The following is a 19,251-nucleotide window of genomic DNA, read 5'->3' as shown; positions in this document are numbered from 1 at the left end:
TAAAATAAATTAAAATAAAATAAAATAAAATAAAATAAAACAAAATAAATTAAAATTAAAATAAATAAAATAAAATAAAATAAAATAAAATAAAATAAAATAAAATAAAATAAAATAAAATAAAATAAAATAAAATAAAATAAAATAAAATAAAATAAAATAAAATAAAATAAAATAAAATAAAATACAATAAAATAAAATATATATTTAATTTTAAATATTAAATAAAATTAATTCAATTAAAATATTATTTAGTTAAAACATTAAAATGAATTTAAATTACATAAAATTATTTTTTTTTTTTATAAAAACCTTTTTTCTTCCCCTTTTGCTTTTTATTTAATACCCATGATTTTGGCCTAGTGTGAAATCACGTGCCTAAGTGTTTTCGATGGCCACTTGAAGTGTAAATGGCAAATTAAATCAAGTGTTTAGCCTTTTCCGTTTCATGAAAAAAGGAAATCAATTTATGAAGCTAAATTCCATTGTTTCATTTCTTTTATTTTTCGATAATTTTCAACTTAAGCACGTGTTTTGTAAAGTTATTTGCTCAAGTATGCTAAGGCTTTCCATAATGATGCCTTCCCAATACTTAAGCACATGATGCTGTACTCAAAGGGTTAAATTAAAATTTATATTAACCCTTAAAAAGGTTGAAGGCTTATGGTTGATGGCAGCTAAAGATACAATCTCTTTTGTTGTGTTTGCTCTAATGGTGCGAATAGAAAACCACAATACGCTAAAAATCAAAATATTACAAATATGACCACAAACATCAAGACAGCATCAAAGGTTCAACAGAAACCAAAACACCATGCTTGAGTCCTTAAAAAAGTGCCTAATCCTCCTCTACTCAACTAATACCTAAAAGATACAACACCTTGGACAAACCATAAAGACAAAAATCTTCTTTCCCAGGACTCGGTCAGTGGTCAGTGGTAGTCTTAGAACTGGTCACTACTAATAGAGCACTTCCTAAACCGGTTCATAACTAATTCCCAAAGAAAATACACCCTAAAATAGTTAAAACTACCAAAACCTACAAGCGAGACAGTGCAGAGCAGACAATGATTGTGGTGCTTGACCATTACATGCTGGGCAAAGAAAAGGGGAGGAAGAGGTATAACTACACAATCTTTCGAAAAAAAACCAACCAAACAAGCTTTCAACCCTAAAGACAGGGAAATTTATTTTAATTGCTCTATATAATGAGGGTCATTTTTGAATGCCCGATGAAGAAGATCTACAAAACTCTGCAACTGACCATTAGTTTGTTTTTCATATTTCATTTTTTTTCGGTTTCTTTTTGTTTCCTTGGTATTTCAATCAAACCATTGTGCTTTGAAGGAAGACGACAAAGATAAGGAAGAGAATAAAAAGACGTTACAAAATTCCTAAACCAGGTGTGTTTTTATGGGCCACACGCACACACACTGATTTTTGTAGGATTTTAGCTAGAGTGTAGAGTGTAAGGCCTTCAAAACTTTGCCAAATATAAACAAACATTCAATTCAGCCCAACAATTGAAGCTGTAAAAGTAACAGGAAAGATTTTTTTTGCAATTTTTTTTAGAATTGTTAATACATTTATGAGTTGCAAATAGAGAGCCCTAAGGCAAAACAATGTTTTAGGTTTTGTCTTTACCAAAGCCCAAACAGACGTTAAATATTTCATGAGAAACGGTGTGAAGGATTTTTTGTTTTGTTTTGTGGGCATAGAGCTCAGAGATTTTGTTAAATGATAAAAATGTATATGAATTTATTTGAGGTAAAGGAGAGAAAAAAATTAAAGAATTAAAATATAATACAAACTATGTAGGTGTGTTGGGCAAGGAAACAAGGTTAAAACACTTGGAGAAAAAATTTGTATGAAACAAGCAAATACGCAAAAACTTTGGCTGAGTTCATTCTACCTCTAACCAAGGATCGATTTTGTCCATTTACAACTCAATATGAACTACATCGCTGAGAAATATGTACACAAAATCTGTGGTGGATGGCCCAATTCAGTTAAAAGTTATGGTTTTTTCGACAGACAGACGAACCGGCAGACATTGCTCCGGACGTTATTGCTGTAACGCTTTGTGTGTTACAGATTCTTTGCAAAATTTGCCAAACTTGATCACTTAGAACAAGAATCTTAATATCTTATATTAACATCTAAGAAAATGGTTCTTGTCTTTGCTAAATTGGTATATTCTTAAGTAATTTTGTTCTTTTTTTTTAAACCCACCACCATAGGATGGGGATATACTAATCTAGTCATTCCGTTTGTAACACCTCGAAATATTCGGCTAAGACCCCATTAAGTATATATATTTTTGATTTTCTGAATCGATCTAGCCATGTCCGTCCGTCCGTCAGTCCGTCTGTCGAAATCACGATAGTGGGCGTACGCGTAAAGCTAGCCGCTTGAAATTTTGCACAGATACTTAATATTTATGTAGGTCAATGGGGATTGCCAATGGGCCATATCGGTTCAGATTTAGATATAGCTCCCATATAAACCGATCTCCCGATTTGACTTCTTGAGTCCTTACAAGCCGAAATTTTTGTCCGATTTGCCTGAAATTTTGCATAAAGTGTTCTGTTATTACTTCCAACAACTGTGCCAAGTACGGTCCAAATCGGTTTGTAACCTGATATAGCTCCCATATAAACCGATCTCCCGATTTGACTTCTTCAGCCCTTACAAGGCGCAATTTTTGTTCAATTTGGCTGAATTTTTGCATGTATTCTGTTATGACTTGCTACAACTTTATTAAGTACGATGTGAATCGGTGTATACAACTATGTAACAACTATGTGAAGTACGGTCCAAATAGGTCTATAATCTGATATAGCTCCCATATAAACCCAATTTTTGCCGTTTGCCGCAATTTTTGTCCAATTTGGCTGAAATTTTGCAAGTAGTGTTCTGTTATGACTTGCAACCACTATGTAAAGTACGGTCCGTATCGGTGTATAACCTGATATAGCTCCCATATAAACCGATCTCCCGATTTTACTTCTTGAGCCCTTGGAAGCCGCATTTTTTGTCCGATTTGGCTGAAATTTTGCAGGTCGTCTTCTGTTATGACTTACAACAACTGAGCCGTGTACGTTCCAAATCGGTCAATAATCCGATATAGCTCCCATATAATCCGATCTCCCGATTTGACTTCTTGAGCCCCTGGAAGCCGAATTTTTTGTCTATTTTGGCTGAAATTTTGCATATAGTATTCTGTTATGACTTGCAACAACTGAGCCGACTACGGTCCAAATCGGTTTGTAACCTGATATAGCTCCCATATAAACCGATCTCGCGATTTGACTTCTTGAGCCCTTGGAAGCCGCAATTTTCATACGATTTTGCTGAAATTTTGCATATAGTGTTCTGTTATTACTTTCAACAACTGAGCCGAGTACGGTCCAAATCGGTCCATAACCCGATATAGCTCCCATATAAACCGATCTCCCGATTTGACTTCTTGAGCCCCTGGAAGCCGCAATTTTTGTCCAATTTGGCTGAAATTTTACATATAGTGTTCTGTCAAGACTTCCAACAACTGTGCCCAGTACGATCCGAATCGGTCTATAACCTGATATAGCTCCCATATAAACCGATCTCCCGATTTGACTTCTTGAGCCCCTGGAAGCCGCAATTTTTGTCCAATTTGGCTGAAATTTTGCATATAGAGTTCTGTCAAGACTTCCAACAACTGTGTCAAATACCATCCGAATCGGTGTATAACCCGATATAGCTCCCATATAAACCGATCTCCCGATTTGACTTCTTGAGCCCCTGGAAGCCACAATTTTTGTCCGATGAGCCGTGTACGTTCCAAATCGGTCAATAATCCGATATAGCTCCCATATAATCCGATCTCCCGATTTGACTTCTTGAGCCCCTGGAAGCCGAATTTTTTGTCTATTTTGGCTGAAATTTTGCATATAGTATTCTGTTATGACTTGCAACAACTGAGCCGACTACGGTCCAAATCGGTTTGTAACCTGATATAGCTCCCATATAAACCGATCTCGCGATTTGACTTCTTGAGCCCTTGGAAGCCGCAATTTTCATACGATTTTGCTGAAATTTTGCATATAGTGTTCTGTTATTACTTTCAACAACTGAGCCGAGTACGGTCCAAATCGGTCCATAACCCGATATAGCTCCCATATAAACCGATCTCCCGATTTGACTTCTTGAGCCCCTGGAAGCCGCAATTTTTGTCCAATTTGGCTGAAATTTTACATATAGTGTTCTGTCAAGACTTCCAACAACTGTGCCCAGTACGATCCGAATCGGTCTATAACCTGATATAGCTCCCATATAAACCGATCTCCCGATTTGACTTCTTGAGCCCCTGGAAGCCGCAATTTTTGTCCAATTTGGCTGAAATTTTGCATATAGAGTTCTGTCAAGACTTCCAATAACTTTGCCAAATACCATCCGAATCGGTGTATAACCCGATATAGCTCCCATATAAACCGATCTCCCGATTTTACCTCTTGAGCCCCTGGAAGCCACAATTTTTGTCCGATTTGGCTGAAATTTTCCATGCGGTGCTCTGTTACGACTTCCCACAACTGTACCGAATACGGTTCACATCAGTCTATAACGTGATATAGCTCCCATGTAAACCGGACCATCCTTGTTCGGTTCCTAGAAGCTGGTGGTGGTTCCCAAGATTCGGCCCGGCCGAACTTAGCACGCTTTTACCCCAATAAGCTTTTATTATTCCTCATAGAAATCACTAATAATGCCTATTAATTGATTAAATAATGCCATAATTAAATATGAATTTTGCAACAATGCACTTTGCAGTAGCAATTCTAACCAACTTGTTGACTTTGACAGCCAGCAGGCAGCCAGACTATCAGCACAATCATTACAAGCCAAAGGAAAAAATCAAACATATAGAAAAATTTTGTAAAAGAAACACCACACCATGCAACGTATAACGTATAATAATTAACAAAGCATTGATTTAAAGATAATTTAGAATTGCTAAGATTTCCTCACACAGACACTAAATCACTCTCTCACTTACTAACTCATTGGGTCATTCATGCTGAAAAAGACCTGCCGTCAGACTAATAATGTCAATTTTTTACTAATTCAAATACCAGTTGCTGTAACCGTTGAGTAGTAAAGTTGATTTTAATCACATATTTGCACTACAATTGACAGGTTTTGCTGGCTCCCTCTCTCTCTCTCTCTCTGTCTCTGTCTCTCTGGGTTGAAAAAAAACGTCTAAAGTTAATAATTGTTTAGCCCCGTTTGTTTAGTTGCATTTGAAAATAGCCAAGTAATTGTTTTACAAATAACATTAATGTTAACGTTAAGCTTGCTTTTGTCACTGGTTTTCAGCTACAGATTTTTGTTCTTCATTTCAATAACAGAAAGCACTTGTTTTCCAGAGAACTTGAAAAAACTACATTAACATATTCCAGTTTTTTTCAAGTTTTCTTTTTTTTTAAGGAAATTTAACCCTCTTTTAATTGCCCACTGTAAAGATCATCACCTTTAGCATTTTTTGCTTTTTTTTGTCGTTTTTGGTCATTCAAAATACTTGAACTTGTTTCTAATGTCCACTGGTCTATCACAAACAAAAAAGAAATCCTGTTTTGTCTTTGGAGGTCATCATCCATACCATTTCAACCCAACAAACGTGAGAAAATTTTCCAAAATTCTTGAGGAATAAATGGAAATAAGTCTTGTCTTATTTTTGAGCAACCAAAAATAAGTTGTTTTGTTATACATTTGCTTGTCCAAATGTGAAAAAGGTCTGTGACTTTTTTTTTTTTGCCTAAAAATGGTCAAATTTTTGTTTTCATTTTTATGTGGTATCTTCGCCCTATGTGTGTGTGTGTATGTGTGTGTGAAAACAAGATCACCACCACCTTATATGAGGTCATTACAATTAGAGGGATTTGATGACAATTCTTTGAAGGAGAAGAACTAGCAAAACTTGTTGGCAAAAAAAAAAAACAGATATACACACCCTAAACAAGAAGCATTTTGAAGCATTTCTTGCAAGATTTCTAATGAATTTTGTAAGGCCAGCTGTATGGTAGGAAGTTTCAAAGCAAACCATATTCCAAAAAAAAAAAATGTTAAAAAAATGAGAAAAATATTAATATTTATATGTAGTCTTTTTTAAATTTAAAAACAAAAAACTAAATCATAGAAATTTCTTAGGCAATTTGTAGGATTGCCCAAAAAGTAATTGCGGATTTTTTTAAAAGAAAGTAAATGCATTTTTAATAAAACTTAGAATGAACTTTAATCAAATATACTTTTTTTACACTTTTTTTCTAAAGCAAGCTAAAAGTAACAGCTGATAACTGACAGAAGAAAGAATGCAATTACAGAGTCACAAGCTGTGAAAAAATTTGTCAACGCCGACTATATGAAAAATCCGCAATTACTATTTGGGCAACCCAATATTTTTTAATTTAAAAAAAAAAACAAAATTTTTATGATTTTGTCATATATTATTTTATTTTTATACCCACCACTATAGAATGGGGGTATACTAATCCAGTCATTCTGTTTGTAACACTTCGAAATATTGATCTGGGACCCCATAAAGTATATATATACTTGATCGTCTCGAAATTTTGGTCCGCCCCTCCGTACGCCCCTCCGTACGCCCCTCCGTACGCCCATCCGTCCGTCCACCCGTCTGTCGAAATCACGATAGCGGTCGAATGCGTAGGGAGGCCACCGTAGCGCAGAGGTTAGCATGACGCTGAATGCCTGGATTTGAATCCTGGCGAGACCATTCGAAAAAATTTTAAGCGATGTTTTTCTCCTCTTAATGCTGGCAAAATTTGTGAGTTACTATGCCATGTAAAACTTCTCTCCAAAGAGGTGTCGCACTGCAGCACGCCTTTCGGACTCGGCTATAAAAATGAGGCCCCTTCTTATTGAGCTTAAGCTTGAATCGGACTGCACTCATTGATATGTGAGAAGTTTGCCACTGTTCCTTAGTGGAATGTTCATGGGCAAAATTTGCAATTTGGTCGAATGCGTAGAGGTAGCCGTTTGAAATTTTGCACCGATACTTTATACTGATTGTAGGTCGATGGGGATAGTAAATGGGCCATATCGGTTCAGATTTGGATATAGCTCCCATATACACCGATTTAATTTCTTGAGCCCCTGGAAGCCTCAATTTTTGTCCGATTTTGATGAAATTTTACACATAGTGTTCTGTTACGTCTCGCCAACAACTGTGCCAAGTACAGTCCAAATCGGTTAAGAACCTGATATAGCTCCCATATAAACCGATCTTCCGATTTGACTTCTTGAGGCCATGCAAGCCACAATTTTTGTTCGATTTATCTGAAATTTTGCACATAGTGTTCTGTTATGACTTCCAAAATCTGTGCCAAGTACATTTCAAATCGGTCAAGAACCTGATATAGCCCCCATATAGTCTGATCCGCTGATTTAGGGTCTTAGGCCCATAAAAGCCACACTTATTATCCGATTTTGCTGAAATTTGGGACAGTGAGTTGTTTTAGCCCATTCGATATACTCCTTCAATTTGGCCCCGATCGGTTCAGATTTGGATATAGCTGCCATATAGACCGATCTCTCGATTTAAAGTCTTGGACCCATAAAAGGCGCATTTACTGTCCGATTTCGCTGAAATTTGGGAAAGTGAGTTGTGTTAGGCCCTTTGACATCCTTCTTCAATTTGGATCAGATCGGTTCAGATTTGGATATAGCTGCCATATAGACCGATCTTCCGATTTCAGGTTTTGGGCCCATAAAAGGCGCATTTATTGTCCGATTTTGCTGAAATTCGGGAAAGTGAGTTGTGTTAGGCCCTTCGACATCCTTCTTTGATTTGGCGCAGATCGGTTAAGATTTTGAAAGCGCTGCCATATAGACCGATCTCTCGATTTAAAGTCTTGGACCCATAAAAGGCGCATTTACTGTCCGATTTCGCTGAAATTTGGGACAGTGAGTTGTGTTAGGCCCATCGACATTTTTCTTCAATTTGGTTCAGATCGGTTCAGATTTGTATATAGCTGCCATATAGACTGATCTCCCGATTTAAGGTTTTGGACACATAAATGGCGCATTTATTGTCCGATGTCGTCGAAATTTGGAACAGTGAGTTGTGTTAGGCCCTTTGACATCCTTTTTCAATTTGGTTCAGATCGGTTCAGATTTGCATATAGCTGCCATATAGACCAATCTCTCGATTTAAGGTCTTGGGCGCATAAATGGCGCATTTATTCTCCGATTTCGCCGAAATTTGAGACAGTGAGTTGTGTTGGGGCCTTTATAAATAAACTTTATTTTATTTTATTGTGTTTTATTTTATTTTATTTTACTTTTTTTTATTTTATTTTGTTTTATTTTATTTTATTTTATGTTATTTTATTTTATTTTATTTTATTTCATTTTATTTTATTTCATTTTATTTTATTTTATTTTATTTTATTTTATTTTATTTTATTTTATTTTATTTTATTTTATTTTATTTTATTTTATTTTATTTTATTTTACAATTTTATCCTATTTTTTAATAAAATAAAATAAAATAAATAAATGTATTTTATTTTATTTTTTATATTATTCTATTATATTACTTTATTTTATTTTATTTCTTTTTTATCTTGTTTTATTTTATTTTATTTTTAATTTTATTTTTTATTTTATTTTATATTATTTTATTGTATATTACTTTATTTTATTTTTATTTAATTCGTTATATTTTATTTTATTTTATTTTATTTTAATTTCCTTTTTGTATTTTATTTTATTTTATTTTACTTTATTTTATTTCATTTTATTTTATTTTATTTCATTTTATTTTATTTTACAATTTTATCTTTTTTTATAAAAAATTTAATTTTTTTTAAATTTTTTCTTTATCTATTGGTAATTTTTACTTGACCTATGGCTTCTTGCAGCGTGCATTACGTCTCGGTACTTCATTATAATGTTGTGTGTCACTGCCAATATTAATGTAAATTTTTAATTAAAAGTAAATTTTAACAACGTCAATAGCTTAAAAACAAAGAAAAAACAAAAAAAAAAAAATATCAACACCATACGGACAAAAACAAAAAGCTTAAAATTTTAACAAAACAAAAAAAATGTCTCTACAGTATAGAGACATTTTTTTTTTTGTTTTATTTAACAAACACTTGGTCGTTGGCAATTTTCGTTGCTGTTGAAAATATTAAGAAAACAATTTTTCAATGGAATCAAGTAAAATTTACATATTCACAATTCAAAAATTTCCCCTCACTCCCTGACTAGACCAAGTGCATACCAAATGAGAGTACATACACTTTAGCTCAATGTGTGCCATGTGAAAGGGTTGTGGTGGCATTTTTGCTTGGCGCGTTGCTGACGTCTTTAGCAAACAAGCCATCACAATACTTTGGCATAGTAGAAAAGTGGAAAAAAGTATCTTCTTACTCAGTGTTACAAATGGGCAAAGTAAAGATCTTCTTAAGGAAATCCTTTAGACATACTAGTCCGTCGTTCCTTGCCTTGGCTGTGCTTCAAGGTTTTGTTGTTTGCTGGTGCTTTAAGGGTTGTTCCTCGTCCTGGGACGTTTTTTGTTGCAGAACATTTTCATAACAATGAAGAGATTGAGGTTGTCTGATTTAATTTCAACTTTTATTATGATATGTGGCATTATTTGGCAAGTTCGAGGTATACACTTTCAAATGTCCTTTGACAGAGTGACAGCAGATGAATGAATGAGAATGAATGGTGGTATTAGAAGAGAAAAGCAACTACATGGGCAAAAACAGAACCGGTCTTTGGCAAAGTGCTGAGTGTGAGGTAGTGGTCAAAATAATTGTTTTGTGGCAGTTTTAGGCAAAAGCAAAAGCAGCAAGCAAAAAATGAGAAAGAAAAACAAACATTTCTCTAAAATTAATTATATTTTTAATAAATTAATATAAATTAAAAAAATATATATTTTTTTTAAATTTTTTCCCATTTTACTAATTCCCTTTTTCTCTTCTTCTTTTTCATTACAGCGGTGCAACGTGGTCGCGTCCCTCCCACCCAACCCGGTCTCGCTGGCATGCATGGCCAATATCAATTGGCCAATGGTGATCATATGGGTGTTGCTGGCTTCAATGGCCACTCCTACCTAAGTTCCTATATCTCATTACTCCTGCGCGCCGAACCCTATCCCACCTCCCGCTATGGCCAGTGTATGCAACCCAACAATATAATGGGCATCGATAACATATGTGAATTGGCCGCCCGCCTACTCTTCTCCGCCGTGGAATGGGCCAAAAATATACCCTTCTTCCCCGAGCTGCAGGTAACCGATCAGGTGGCCCTGCTACGTTTGGTGTGGTCCGAACTCTTCGTACTCAATGCCAGCCAGTGTTCAATGCCCTTGCATGTGGCGCCCCTGCTGGCTGCCGCCGGTCTACATGCCTCCCCCATGGCCGCAGATCGTGTGGTGGCCTTTATGGATCACATACGCATCTTCCAGGAGCAAGTGGAGAAACTGAAGGCTTTGCATGTCGATTCGGCTGAATACTCGTGTCTGAAGGCGATAGTGCTGTTTACCACGGGTAAGTTGCTGGATATCCTTTATAAGGATGTGCCGGCACTGCTTAGCAAAGTGTCACAGAAAGTGTGGTGCTCGAATGGCTCCTCGAACAATGCCAGTCACAATTCCTCAGATAGTTCCAGCGAAAGTTTGCAATTGTCCGATGAAATTATGATGGTGGTCAAAGAACATTTGGATGAACTGAATCGCATGGAGACGGAGAGTCAACAACAGCATGCTGCCGCTTTGCATTTGGCCACTTTCATGAAAACGGTGGCCGGTGTTGAGGCTGTAACGCAAAATGTGGCCTTGGCCCAAATCAAAGAGAATGTTATGCCCAATTGTGCAAGTGAAATGGAAAAACTTGCGGTTCCTTTGAGTACCAGCTCGTCCACAGCCTCCACTAGTATAGTGCCCTCGGCTACAAGTGCCTTCAGCACTTGTGCCCCCTCCGCCAAAGTCAATGGCCAGCAGGATGATCTTCTAACGGCCCTATACAATTCAGCCAATAATGCTGCCAACAATAGCAGTGGTCTGGGCAATTCTCTGAATTCTCAAAATCTCAATCTGAGTAATTCGCCTGCGAGTGGTACCACTCAGAATGGCAATAACAACTCTTTGGCCAGCGGTTCAGCAAATACTTTGACCTCCAATCCTGCGTTTATGTCACCCTCTCAGCAACACTGCCACCAACAACAGCAACAGCAGCAGCAGCAACAACAAAAACAACAGGCTGCTGCTGCTGCGGCAGCAACGGCGGCTATGTTCTATCAAACGCCGCCTAGGTCTGCCTTTGGTTCCGCCTTTGATATGTTCCATCACAGTACCCCCTTTGGGGTATCGCATGCGGCAGCGGCGGCTGCTGCTGCGGCTCATTCCTCCTCGGGAGCCTCATTTGGTAGTCCTAGTTATAGATATTCGCCATATAGCTATGGCAGTAGATGGCAATTGTAGACTAGAGTTTACTCCAGTTCCAAAACCAAAAATCTCCTTCTCCAAACCAAAGTCCTTAACTTAGTCTCGGTGTAATAAAAATGAAAACTTCTTTGTACTTAACTTCGAAATGTGGTCCTACTTCTAAGTACCTCTTGTAGATAATGTAAAAACTTTAGTTACCTAATTAGTTGTTTTCCCATAGATGTTAGTGTTTTAAACAGCAAAAATTTAGTTCTAGTTCTCAGTACTTCTTAAGTAAATGCCAAAAAAGAAAAACAAAAATCAACAAAAAGTAAGCAAAACCAACGACTGATCACTTTACTTTCTATCTGCTATCTAGGTTTAGTTATTTATTTCTAATTAAATTATTTAGTGCCTATTTATTAAATTTATTTATGACTTCAACTAATCTAAGCATAATTTATTTGGAAAAAGAAAAATCAAAAGATAACATAATATATTATATATAAATTGGAAAAAAAAACATAATTGGTCTTATCTCTTTTTTGCTATCACAAACAAAATGAAAAATGTTTAACAAATTAAAACTGGTTGTTGTGGGAATATTAACACAGAAATATTTCAAGGGGATCGATCATATATAAAAATTAAAAAAATCACCAACAAATGGGAAAAGTAATGCTTAATTATGAAAGTTTCACAACTTAATTGAATTCCTTTTCATTTCTAATTTTATGAATAACACTCTGAAACATGGAAAAAACTGTGAATTCGGTAAAGTCTAGTCTTATATACCCTCCCCCATAGATAGTGATAACAAGGTACTCTGGACGAATATATTCTGCAGGCAGAAATCAAAATGGAATCATTTTACGTCTTAACAGAAACTTTAATTCAGCACAGTATGATTTCCTTTCTCTAGGGGCGAAACGAGATGAACTTTGTATAGCCATCATCATTATATATATATAACGTCCTTAAAAGTACCAAAGACGTAACCCTCATTATCATAGTTTTACTGGAGAAGCATAGAATGTGTAAACTCCCGATTTCTTCACATCAATAAAATCGTTGGTTTTGAATATAGGAGCATGTATTTTAGACTTGTGTATCAGATTCAATCAAAAAACGATTTTCGATTTTTTGAGGGTTGCGTTTTTGTGCTAAGTTCGGCCGGGCCGTATCTTGGGAGCCCACCACCGTGGATTCTGCCAAAAATTTAAACAAAACGAACTTCTGTCAAACCAGCTAAAACCTTAACTTCTAGGAACCGAACAAGAATGATCGCAGACCGGTTTACATGGGAGCAATATCAGGCTATAGACTGAATTGGAGCGTATTTTGCACGGTTATTGGTAGTCGTTACAGAACTCTGAGTGCAAAATTTCTGCCAAGTCGGACAAAAAATGCGGCTTCCAAGGGCTCAAGAAGTCAAATTGGGAGATTGGTTTATATGGGAGCTATATCAGGTTATAGACCGATATGAACCGTACTTGACACAGTTGTTGGAAGTCTTGACAGAACGCTATATGCAAAATTTCAGCCAAATCGGATAAGAATTGCGGTTTCCAGGGGCTAAAGAAGTCAAATCGGGAGATCGGTTTATATGGGAGATATATCAGGTTATACACCGATTCGGGTCGTACTTAACATAGTTGTTGTAAGTCGTAACAGAACACTACTTGAAAAATTACAGCCAAATCGGACAAAAATTGCGGCTTCCAAGGGTTCAAAACGTGAAATAGGGAGATCGGTTTATATGGGAGCTATATCAATCAGGTTATAGACCGATATGAACCGTACTTGACACAGTTGTTGGAAGTCAGAACACTACTTCAAAATTTTCAGCAAAATCAGACAAAAAATGCGGGAGATCGGTTTATATGGGAGCTATATCAGGTTGAAAATAGATTTTGGCTGACAGAACACCACATGCAAAATTTCAGCCAAACCGGACAAAAAATGCGGCTTCCAAGAACTCAAGAAGTTAAATCGGGAGATCGGTTTATATGGGAGCTATATCAATCAGGTTATAGACCGATATGAACCGTACTTGACACAGTTTTTGGAAGCCAGAACACTACTACAAAATTTTCAGCAAAATCGGATAAAAAATGGGAAGATCGGTTTATATCGGAGCTATATCAGGTTGAAAATCGATTTTGGCTTACAGAACACCACATGCAAATTTTCAGCCAAATCGGACAGAAATTGCGGCTTCCAGTTGGTCAAGGAGTCAAATCAGGAGATTGGTTTATATAAGAGCTTCATCAGGTTATTCTATTCGGACCGTATTTGGCACAGTTGTTGGAAGTCATAACAAAACACCACATGCAAAATTTCAGTAAAATAGGACAAAAAATGTGGCTTGAAACGACTCAAGAAGCCAAATCGGGAGATCGGTTTATATGGGTGCTATATCTAAATCTGAACCGATATGGCTCATTTGCAATACCGAACGACCTACATCAATATAAAGTATCTGTGCAAAATTTCAAGCGGCTAGCTTTACCCGTTTGACCGCTATGGTGATTTCAATATGGTGATTTCAATAGACGGACGGACGGACATGGTTAGATCGACTTAGTGCATCGAGACAATCAAGAATATATATACTTTATGGGGTCTTAGACGAAAGACGACGAGGTGTTACAAACGGAATGACTAGATTAGTATACTCCCATCTTGTGGTAATTGCTATAAAAATTAATTTATGTTTGTTTCTTTGTTTATTTGTGGGTATGTTAGTTTGTTTGTTCCTTACATATTCAAAAACGGCTGAACCGACTTTTTTGAAATTTGCACAGATTATGGGGAGTGGTCAGGGAGGAACCATAGGGAGGGGTGCGGACTCTCCGCATCAACCTGAAAGTACGAACCAAAAATAAAAGTGAACCGATTAGGACAATAAGGGAGTCAAATGCAAGATTCAAGAGTAGAGTACGAATGTCATACTAAAAATTTGGGGGGCCGCCCCGACTTCAAAACCCCTTAAAATGGGCTTATTGTATGATCATGACAATATGGGACTCAAATGAAACGTATTCGGGAGTAGATAATGAATATGGAGAGAAAGGGCCAAGAGGCTACATAATTTGTTGATATCGGAAAAGAGCGGATCTTCCCCGTTACCCCAAAAACACCGTTCAAAATCAAAAGTGGACCGATAGGGGTGTTGGAGAGTAGAACACGAATATGGTGTTAAAAATTGGATTAAAGTACCCAAGGGCAAATCCAACCCCAAAACTCCCCCAAATAGACTTATTGGACTTACACATTAATATGAGACTGAAATGAAAGATGTTCGGAGTAGATTACGAATATGACGTAAAAAATGAGATCCATGTAATTAGGGGTCGCCCCACCCCCAGAAAGCACTCCAAACGAAAGGTATTTTTGAGTAGACTACGAGTACGACATTAAAATTTGTGTCCTTTATCTTTTAAAAGCGCCTCAAAAAGGTTATTTGACCTTTTAGGACAATGTGGGATCAAGTGATAGATATATTGGGTTGCCCAAAAAGTAATTGCGGATTTTTCATATAGTCGGCGTTAACAAATTTTTTCACAGCTTGTGACTCTGTAATTGCATTCTTTCTTCTGTCAGTTATCAGCTGTTACTTTTAGCTTGCTTTAGAAAAAAAGTGTAAAAAAAGTATATTTGATTAAAGTTCATTCTAAGTTTTATTAAAAATGCATTTACTTTCTTTGAAAAAATCCGCAATTACTTTTTGGGCAACCCAATATTACTAAAATTTAAAGATTTTACCTTGATCGAAGAATTTTGCTAATGATAGGTAAAGGTAGCAATATTCTGTTCTATACAATTTTGTGCTTTGCCCAAAGTGAATTTGCTTACATTCAATAAATTTTAACCTTTTGTGTTTGATACAAAGACTCAAAGTAAAGAATATATGGTACTAGCATATAAGAAAAAATTCCTTAATATGTAGTAAAAAATTTTAAAACGAAGGACTTGTTGTTTACTATGAAGTTGAAAATTTGGCCCTTTACCTTCTGAAAGTACCTCACAAAGCTTATTTGACCAATTAAGACAATGGGGGATCAAGTGATAGATATTTTTGAGTGAAGTGCGATATTCTAAATTAAGCTTAAGTGGCAGAAGGGGCGCACAATGCTCCTATAGACGACCCCCACCAAACACCTGTATAGACCTATCACGACAACATGGGATTCAAAAGTTTATATGAGGACTGCGAGTCAGATATATTTTTTCCGGTCATATATCTAGGTGACCAACTCATCCCAAAACAGTAGATCCAACATGATGCTGTGTGATTTAATTAAACAGTCGATCCAATAGCATGCTGATTATTTTAGGAACAAAAAACAATGTAGGCCGCCCTTCCCCCAAAATGTTGACGTTTGGTGTCCTAGGCGGAGATGCGAACCTAAGCGCCACTGTGGCCGCCACAGTAACAGCTGGGTTATATCTCACATATCAATCAGTTTTTCCCATTCAAAATAAAGCTTATCAATAAGGGACCTGTCTTTGCCTGGGCAAGTTCAAAAGATGTGACGCTGGCCAAAAGGTTTTTGTTCAAAAGAAGAAGTGTCCCAATGTGCCCACTAATAGTGTAGGGTCGACCATCTTAAAATTGTACTTAATGTCCTCGTCAGGCTTCGAACACAGGCGTTCAACGGTACAGATGGTCATGTACTCATCTGCGCAAATGTGGCTACCAAATATATAGACTGGAAAACTAGTTCCTTAGACGAGAAGAAAAATCAATTTGAATTGATTAAAAAAAGACTAAATGATGAATTATGTATAGGAAGTCATTTAACTACCACATGATGATCAATGTTATAGCATTAAGCCGCTCCTAGCGAGTAGCAATAAGATTTGCTTTAGCGCCCTCTACTGGCTGTTAATGATTGGATCTGAATGAAAACGCCAACACGAACAAAGAGAGGGAAGAGTAGTCAAAGTTGATCGGTTCTCTGAATAAAAGAAAATAAAATATTGGAATTTATTTGAGATTGATTGCAGTATTATTTTTGAACTTTACTACCTTGAGACGAGCTTAATAATTGTTTAAAGTAATTTAAGAGCCTATCTTTGCCATAGTTAAAAAAGAAATATATAAAAAAAATCCATAGAAAAAAGAATTTGGAAGAAAAAATCTGTAGAATTAGGTTAGGTTAGGTTAGGTACGCTTAGTGTAAATAAAGGCGCAGCGAACTGAGCCGAGCTCAGATAAAAAACACCATGAATTATAGGTATATTTTTATGATCCTTTAGGTTTTTAGGGAAGCTTTATATGAAAAGGATCCTATATTATTTGATGTAGAATTATGGGTGAAAATTGCTACTGGATGCTTCATTTGTTCGAACAATATCTTGATTTCGATACATGAACGGACGAACAAGTCTAGCTGGGCAGAATGTCAGATATAATGGTTTTACAAGGCATATTTCACTCAACATATTTTAATCTCAATAGCGGCTGTCACATTTTTCTAACCTTTTTAGTTAAATATTAGAAAAAAATAATAATAATGATAAGCTACAGTCATATTAAATACCATTTTAGGCTAATTCTAAAAATGGCTTTAACATGCCTCTGGCTTATAGATTTTTTTACACAAAGTATAGAAAAAAAGGTTGCAATTAAACATTTTTATGATTTCTTATACCAGATATATTTTTACATTCTCATTCATTATCATCATCATTTCCTTGAGGTATGTTAAGTACATTTAAAGGGGTAAGATTTATCTGACAGCCGCATTGAAGTAATTTAGTAACTTTTGAATTTTGCCATTACAAAAAAAATATATTTTACTAAAATTTAAAGATTTTTCCTTAATCGAAGGATTTTGCTAATGATGGGTTAAGATAGCAATATTCTGTTCTATACAATTTTGTGCTTTTCCCAAAGCAAGTTTGCTTACTTTCAATAAATTTTAACTTTTTGTGCTTGATACAAAGACTCAAAGTAAAGAATATATTGTACTAGTATTAAAGAAAAAATATCTTAAAATGTAGTAAAAAATTTTACACCGAATGAAATTTTTTTAACTATGAAGTTGGAAATTTCTCGAATTTCTAAGTTATTTCACCCAAGGGTAGTGAGTCGAGTTAATGACCATGAGAATGAATATTAACGGAAATTGAAAGGTTTCTAATTGGTTACTAAAAAGAAATTGCCAGACAACAGATGGATTTGATCACAGACAACACGCCTTCGGCATACGTTTCTAACGTGGCGAGTGCTATTTTTATTTAGGTTAGGTTAGGTTGAAACGAGGATGCGGATATTGATCCGCCCCATACACCTAAGCCAGTAATCGGCTTGTTATGTGCTCTTAATATTAAAAATACTTTGACTGGATAGTGTGTCATGATTTCTTTTACGCCATGTAACTTTACAAGCACTTTTGTCAAATTGATTAAGGTGCCCTACATACCCAAAGATTTTGAGTACGGTGTAGATCACGCTTTTGTTTTGAAACAAGGCTCAATAAGTCCTCCAACTCTCTTTAGCGCAGCAAGAGAGAAGAAAGCATTACTTTCTACTATTCCGATACCAGTTAATCATTAATGCTAAGAACAACGAACACACCAATATGGTCAAAATCTTTTGGTTCTTGTTCTTAGCTTTAATGAATGGTTTGTGTCGGAATAGTGGAATGTAAGGCATCAAAGCGTAATTTTTTCGTAGCTTTGAGCCAAACGTGTAACCTGAACGTCCATAAGTCAAAATCCGATCTCTGTCACTCCAAGACTGTGCCACTGGCAGCAGTGTCTCGTCTCAGGAATCCTATCGAAAACCTTTTCCATTCTTTTCGCCTTGATTATACCGCAATGGTATGACCTGCTCCTATCCTCTATCCAATCTACCATATAAAAAGGCATTTTAAATATTTTTCCTTGCATTACTTTTCCCACAAATAAACATACCTATGTCGTAGGTTAGTAGTATGTTGGTTGATCTAATATGATTTTCCTAAAGGATTGATACATTATTAATATCATGGCAGACACTTCATAAATAATAACACATTTTCAAAGGAGAGTATTCACTAACACTTTTTATGTTTTTGTTAATTGTTATAACAACTATTTTGTATATTTGGTTTTGATATTTATATTATTTTCTATATTTGATTTTGACATATTCTCTATTTTTTCAGTAATGTTTTAAGTTATTTGAATTTTATCTCTTACTACTCAAATTATTTGACATATGTGCCAATATTTGATAACGTATGCAATTTCTAAACTTATTTTCCCTACGAATTCATTAATAACATTTTAATGTAAAATTAAAAAAAATAGATTCAAGTTTAATAAACTCATCCAAGTACTTATTCAGTACCTTAACAAGTCATCAGACTTCCTTTTTTTCTAATCTCTGAGTGCTTTGAATATTTTATGCCCTATTTTTGTTAGGTTTTAGGAAAAAAAAGTTCTTTACATCTGTAACAAAAGTTCTCTTAACTTGTATACAAAACGTTAAGTTTTAATTATCAAATATTTGACATATAAACACTTATCAAATATTTGGCATATAAACACAAAATTTGACTTTGACTAATTTAATTTATTTACAATTCTTTGTACATTGTTTTGATTTGACAATTTTTGAAAATAAGTAGTTAGAAAAAGTTCTCAAATCGAAACAATTTGTTTAAAAACGAAATTGAAAAATAAAAATGTAATTGAGTTTTATCGAAGGTGAACAAATTTAAGAAGTAAGAGCATGCTAAGTTCAGAACCATATTAGACACGTATGTTGAAGGTCATGAGAGAAGCTGTTGAACAAAATTTCTTCCAAATCAAGTGATAAT

At 35.4% G+C, this 19,251-nt stretch overlaps 1 protein-coding gene across 2 annotated transcripts in view; it reads left to right on the top strand.

The window, feature by feature from the left end:
- The window catches only part of LOC106082842 (steroid receptor seven-up, isoforms B/C), an 81,033-nt gene that overhangs the window by 29,479 nt on the left and 32,303 nt on the right, over window positions 1-19,251 (top strand). The window contains exons 3-4 of one of the 2 annotated variants that reach the window (XM_013245572.2): window positions 10,008-10,623; window positions 10,675-12,000. In XM_013245572.2, the coding sequence (XP_013101026.2) occupies window positions 10,008-10,623; window positions 10,675-11,491 (1,433 nt within the window). In that variant the 3' untranslated portion in view covers window positions 11,492-12,000. Of the gene's footprint in view, window positions 1-10,007; window positions 10,624-10,674; window positions 12,001-19,251 lie in introns of those variants that run through there. The other variant, XM_013245571.2, reaches the window with a different exon arrangement.

This window comes from Stomoxys calcitrans, chromosome 2 (assembly GCF_963082655.1).
Source record: "Stomoxys calcitrans chromosome 2, idStoCalc2.1, whole genome shotgun sequence".
In the NCBI taxonomy this organism is placed as follows: Eukaryota; Metazoa; Arthropoda; class Insecta; order Diptera; family Muscidae; genus Stomoxys; species Stomoxys calcitrans.
Note: the sequence above shows the minus strand (reverse complement) of the source record. Positions and strands in the feature narration are given on the sequence as shown.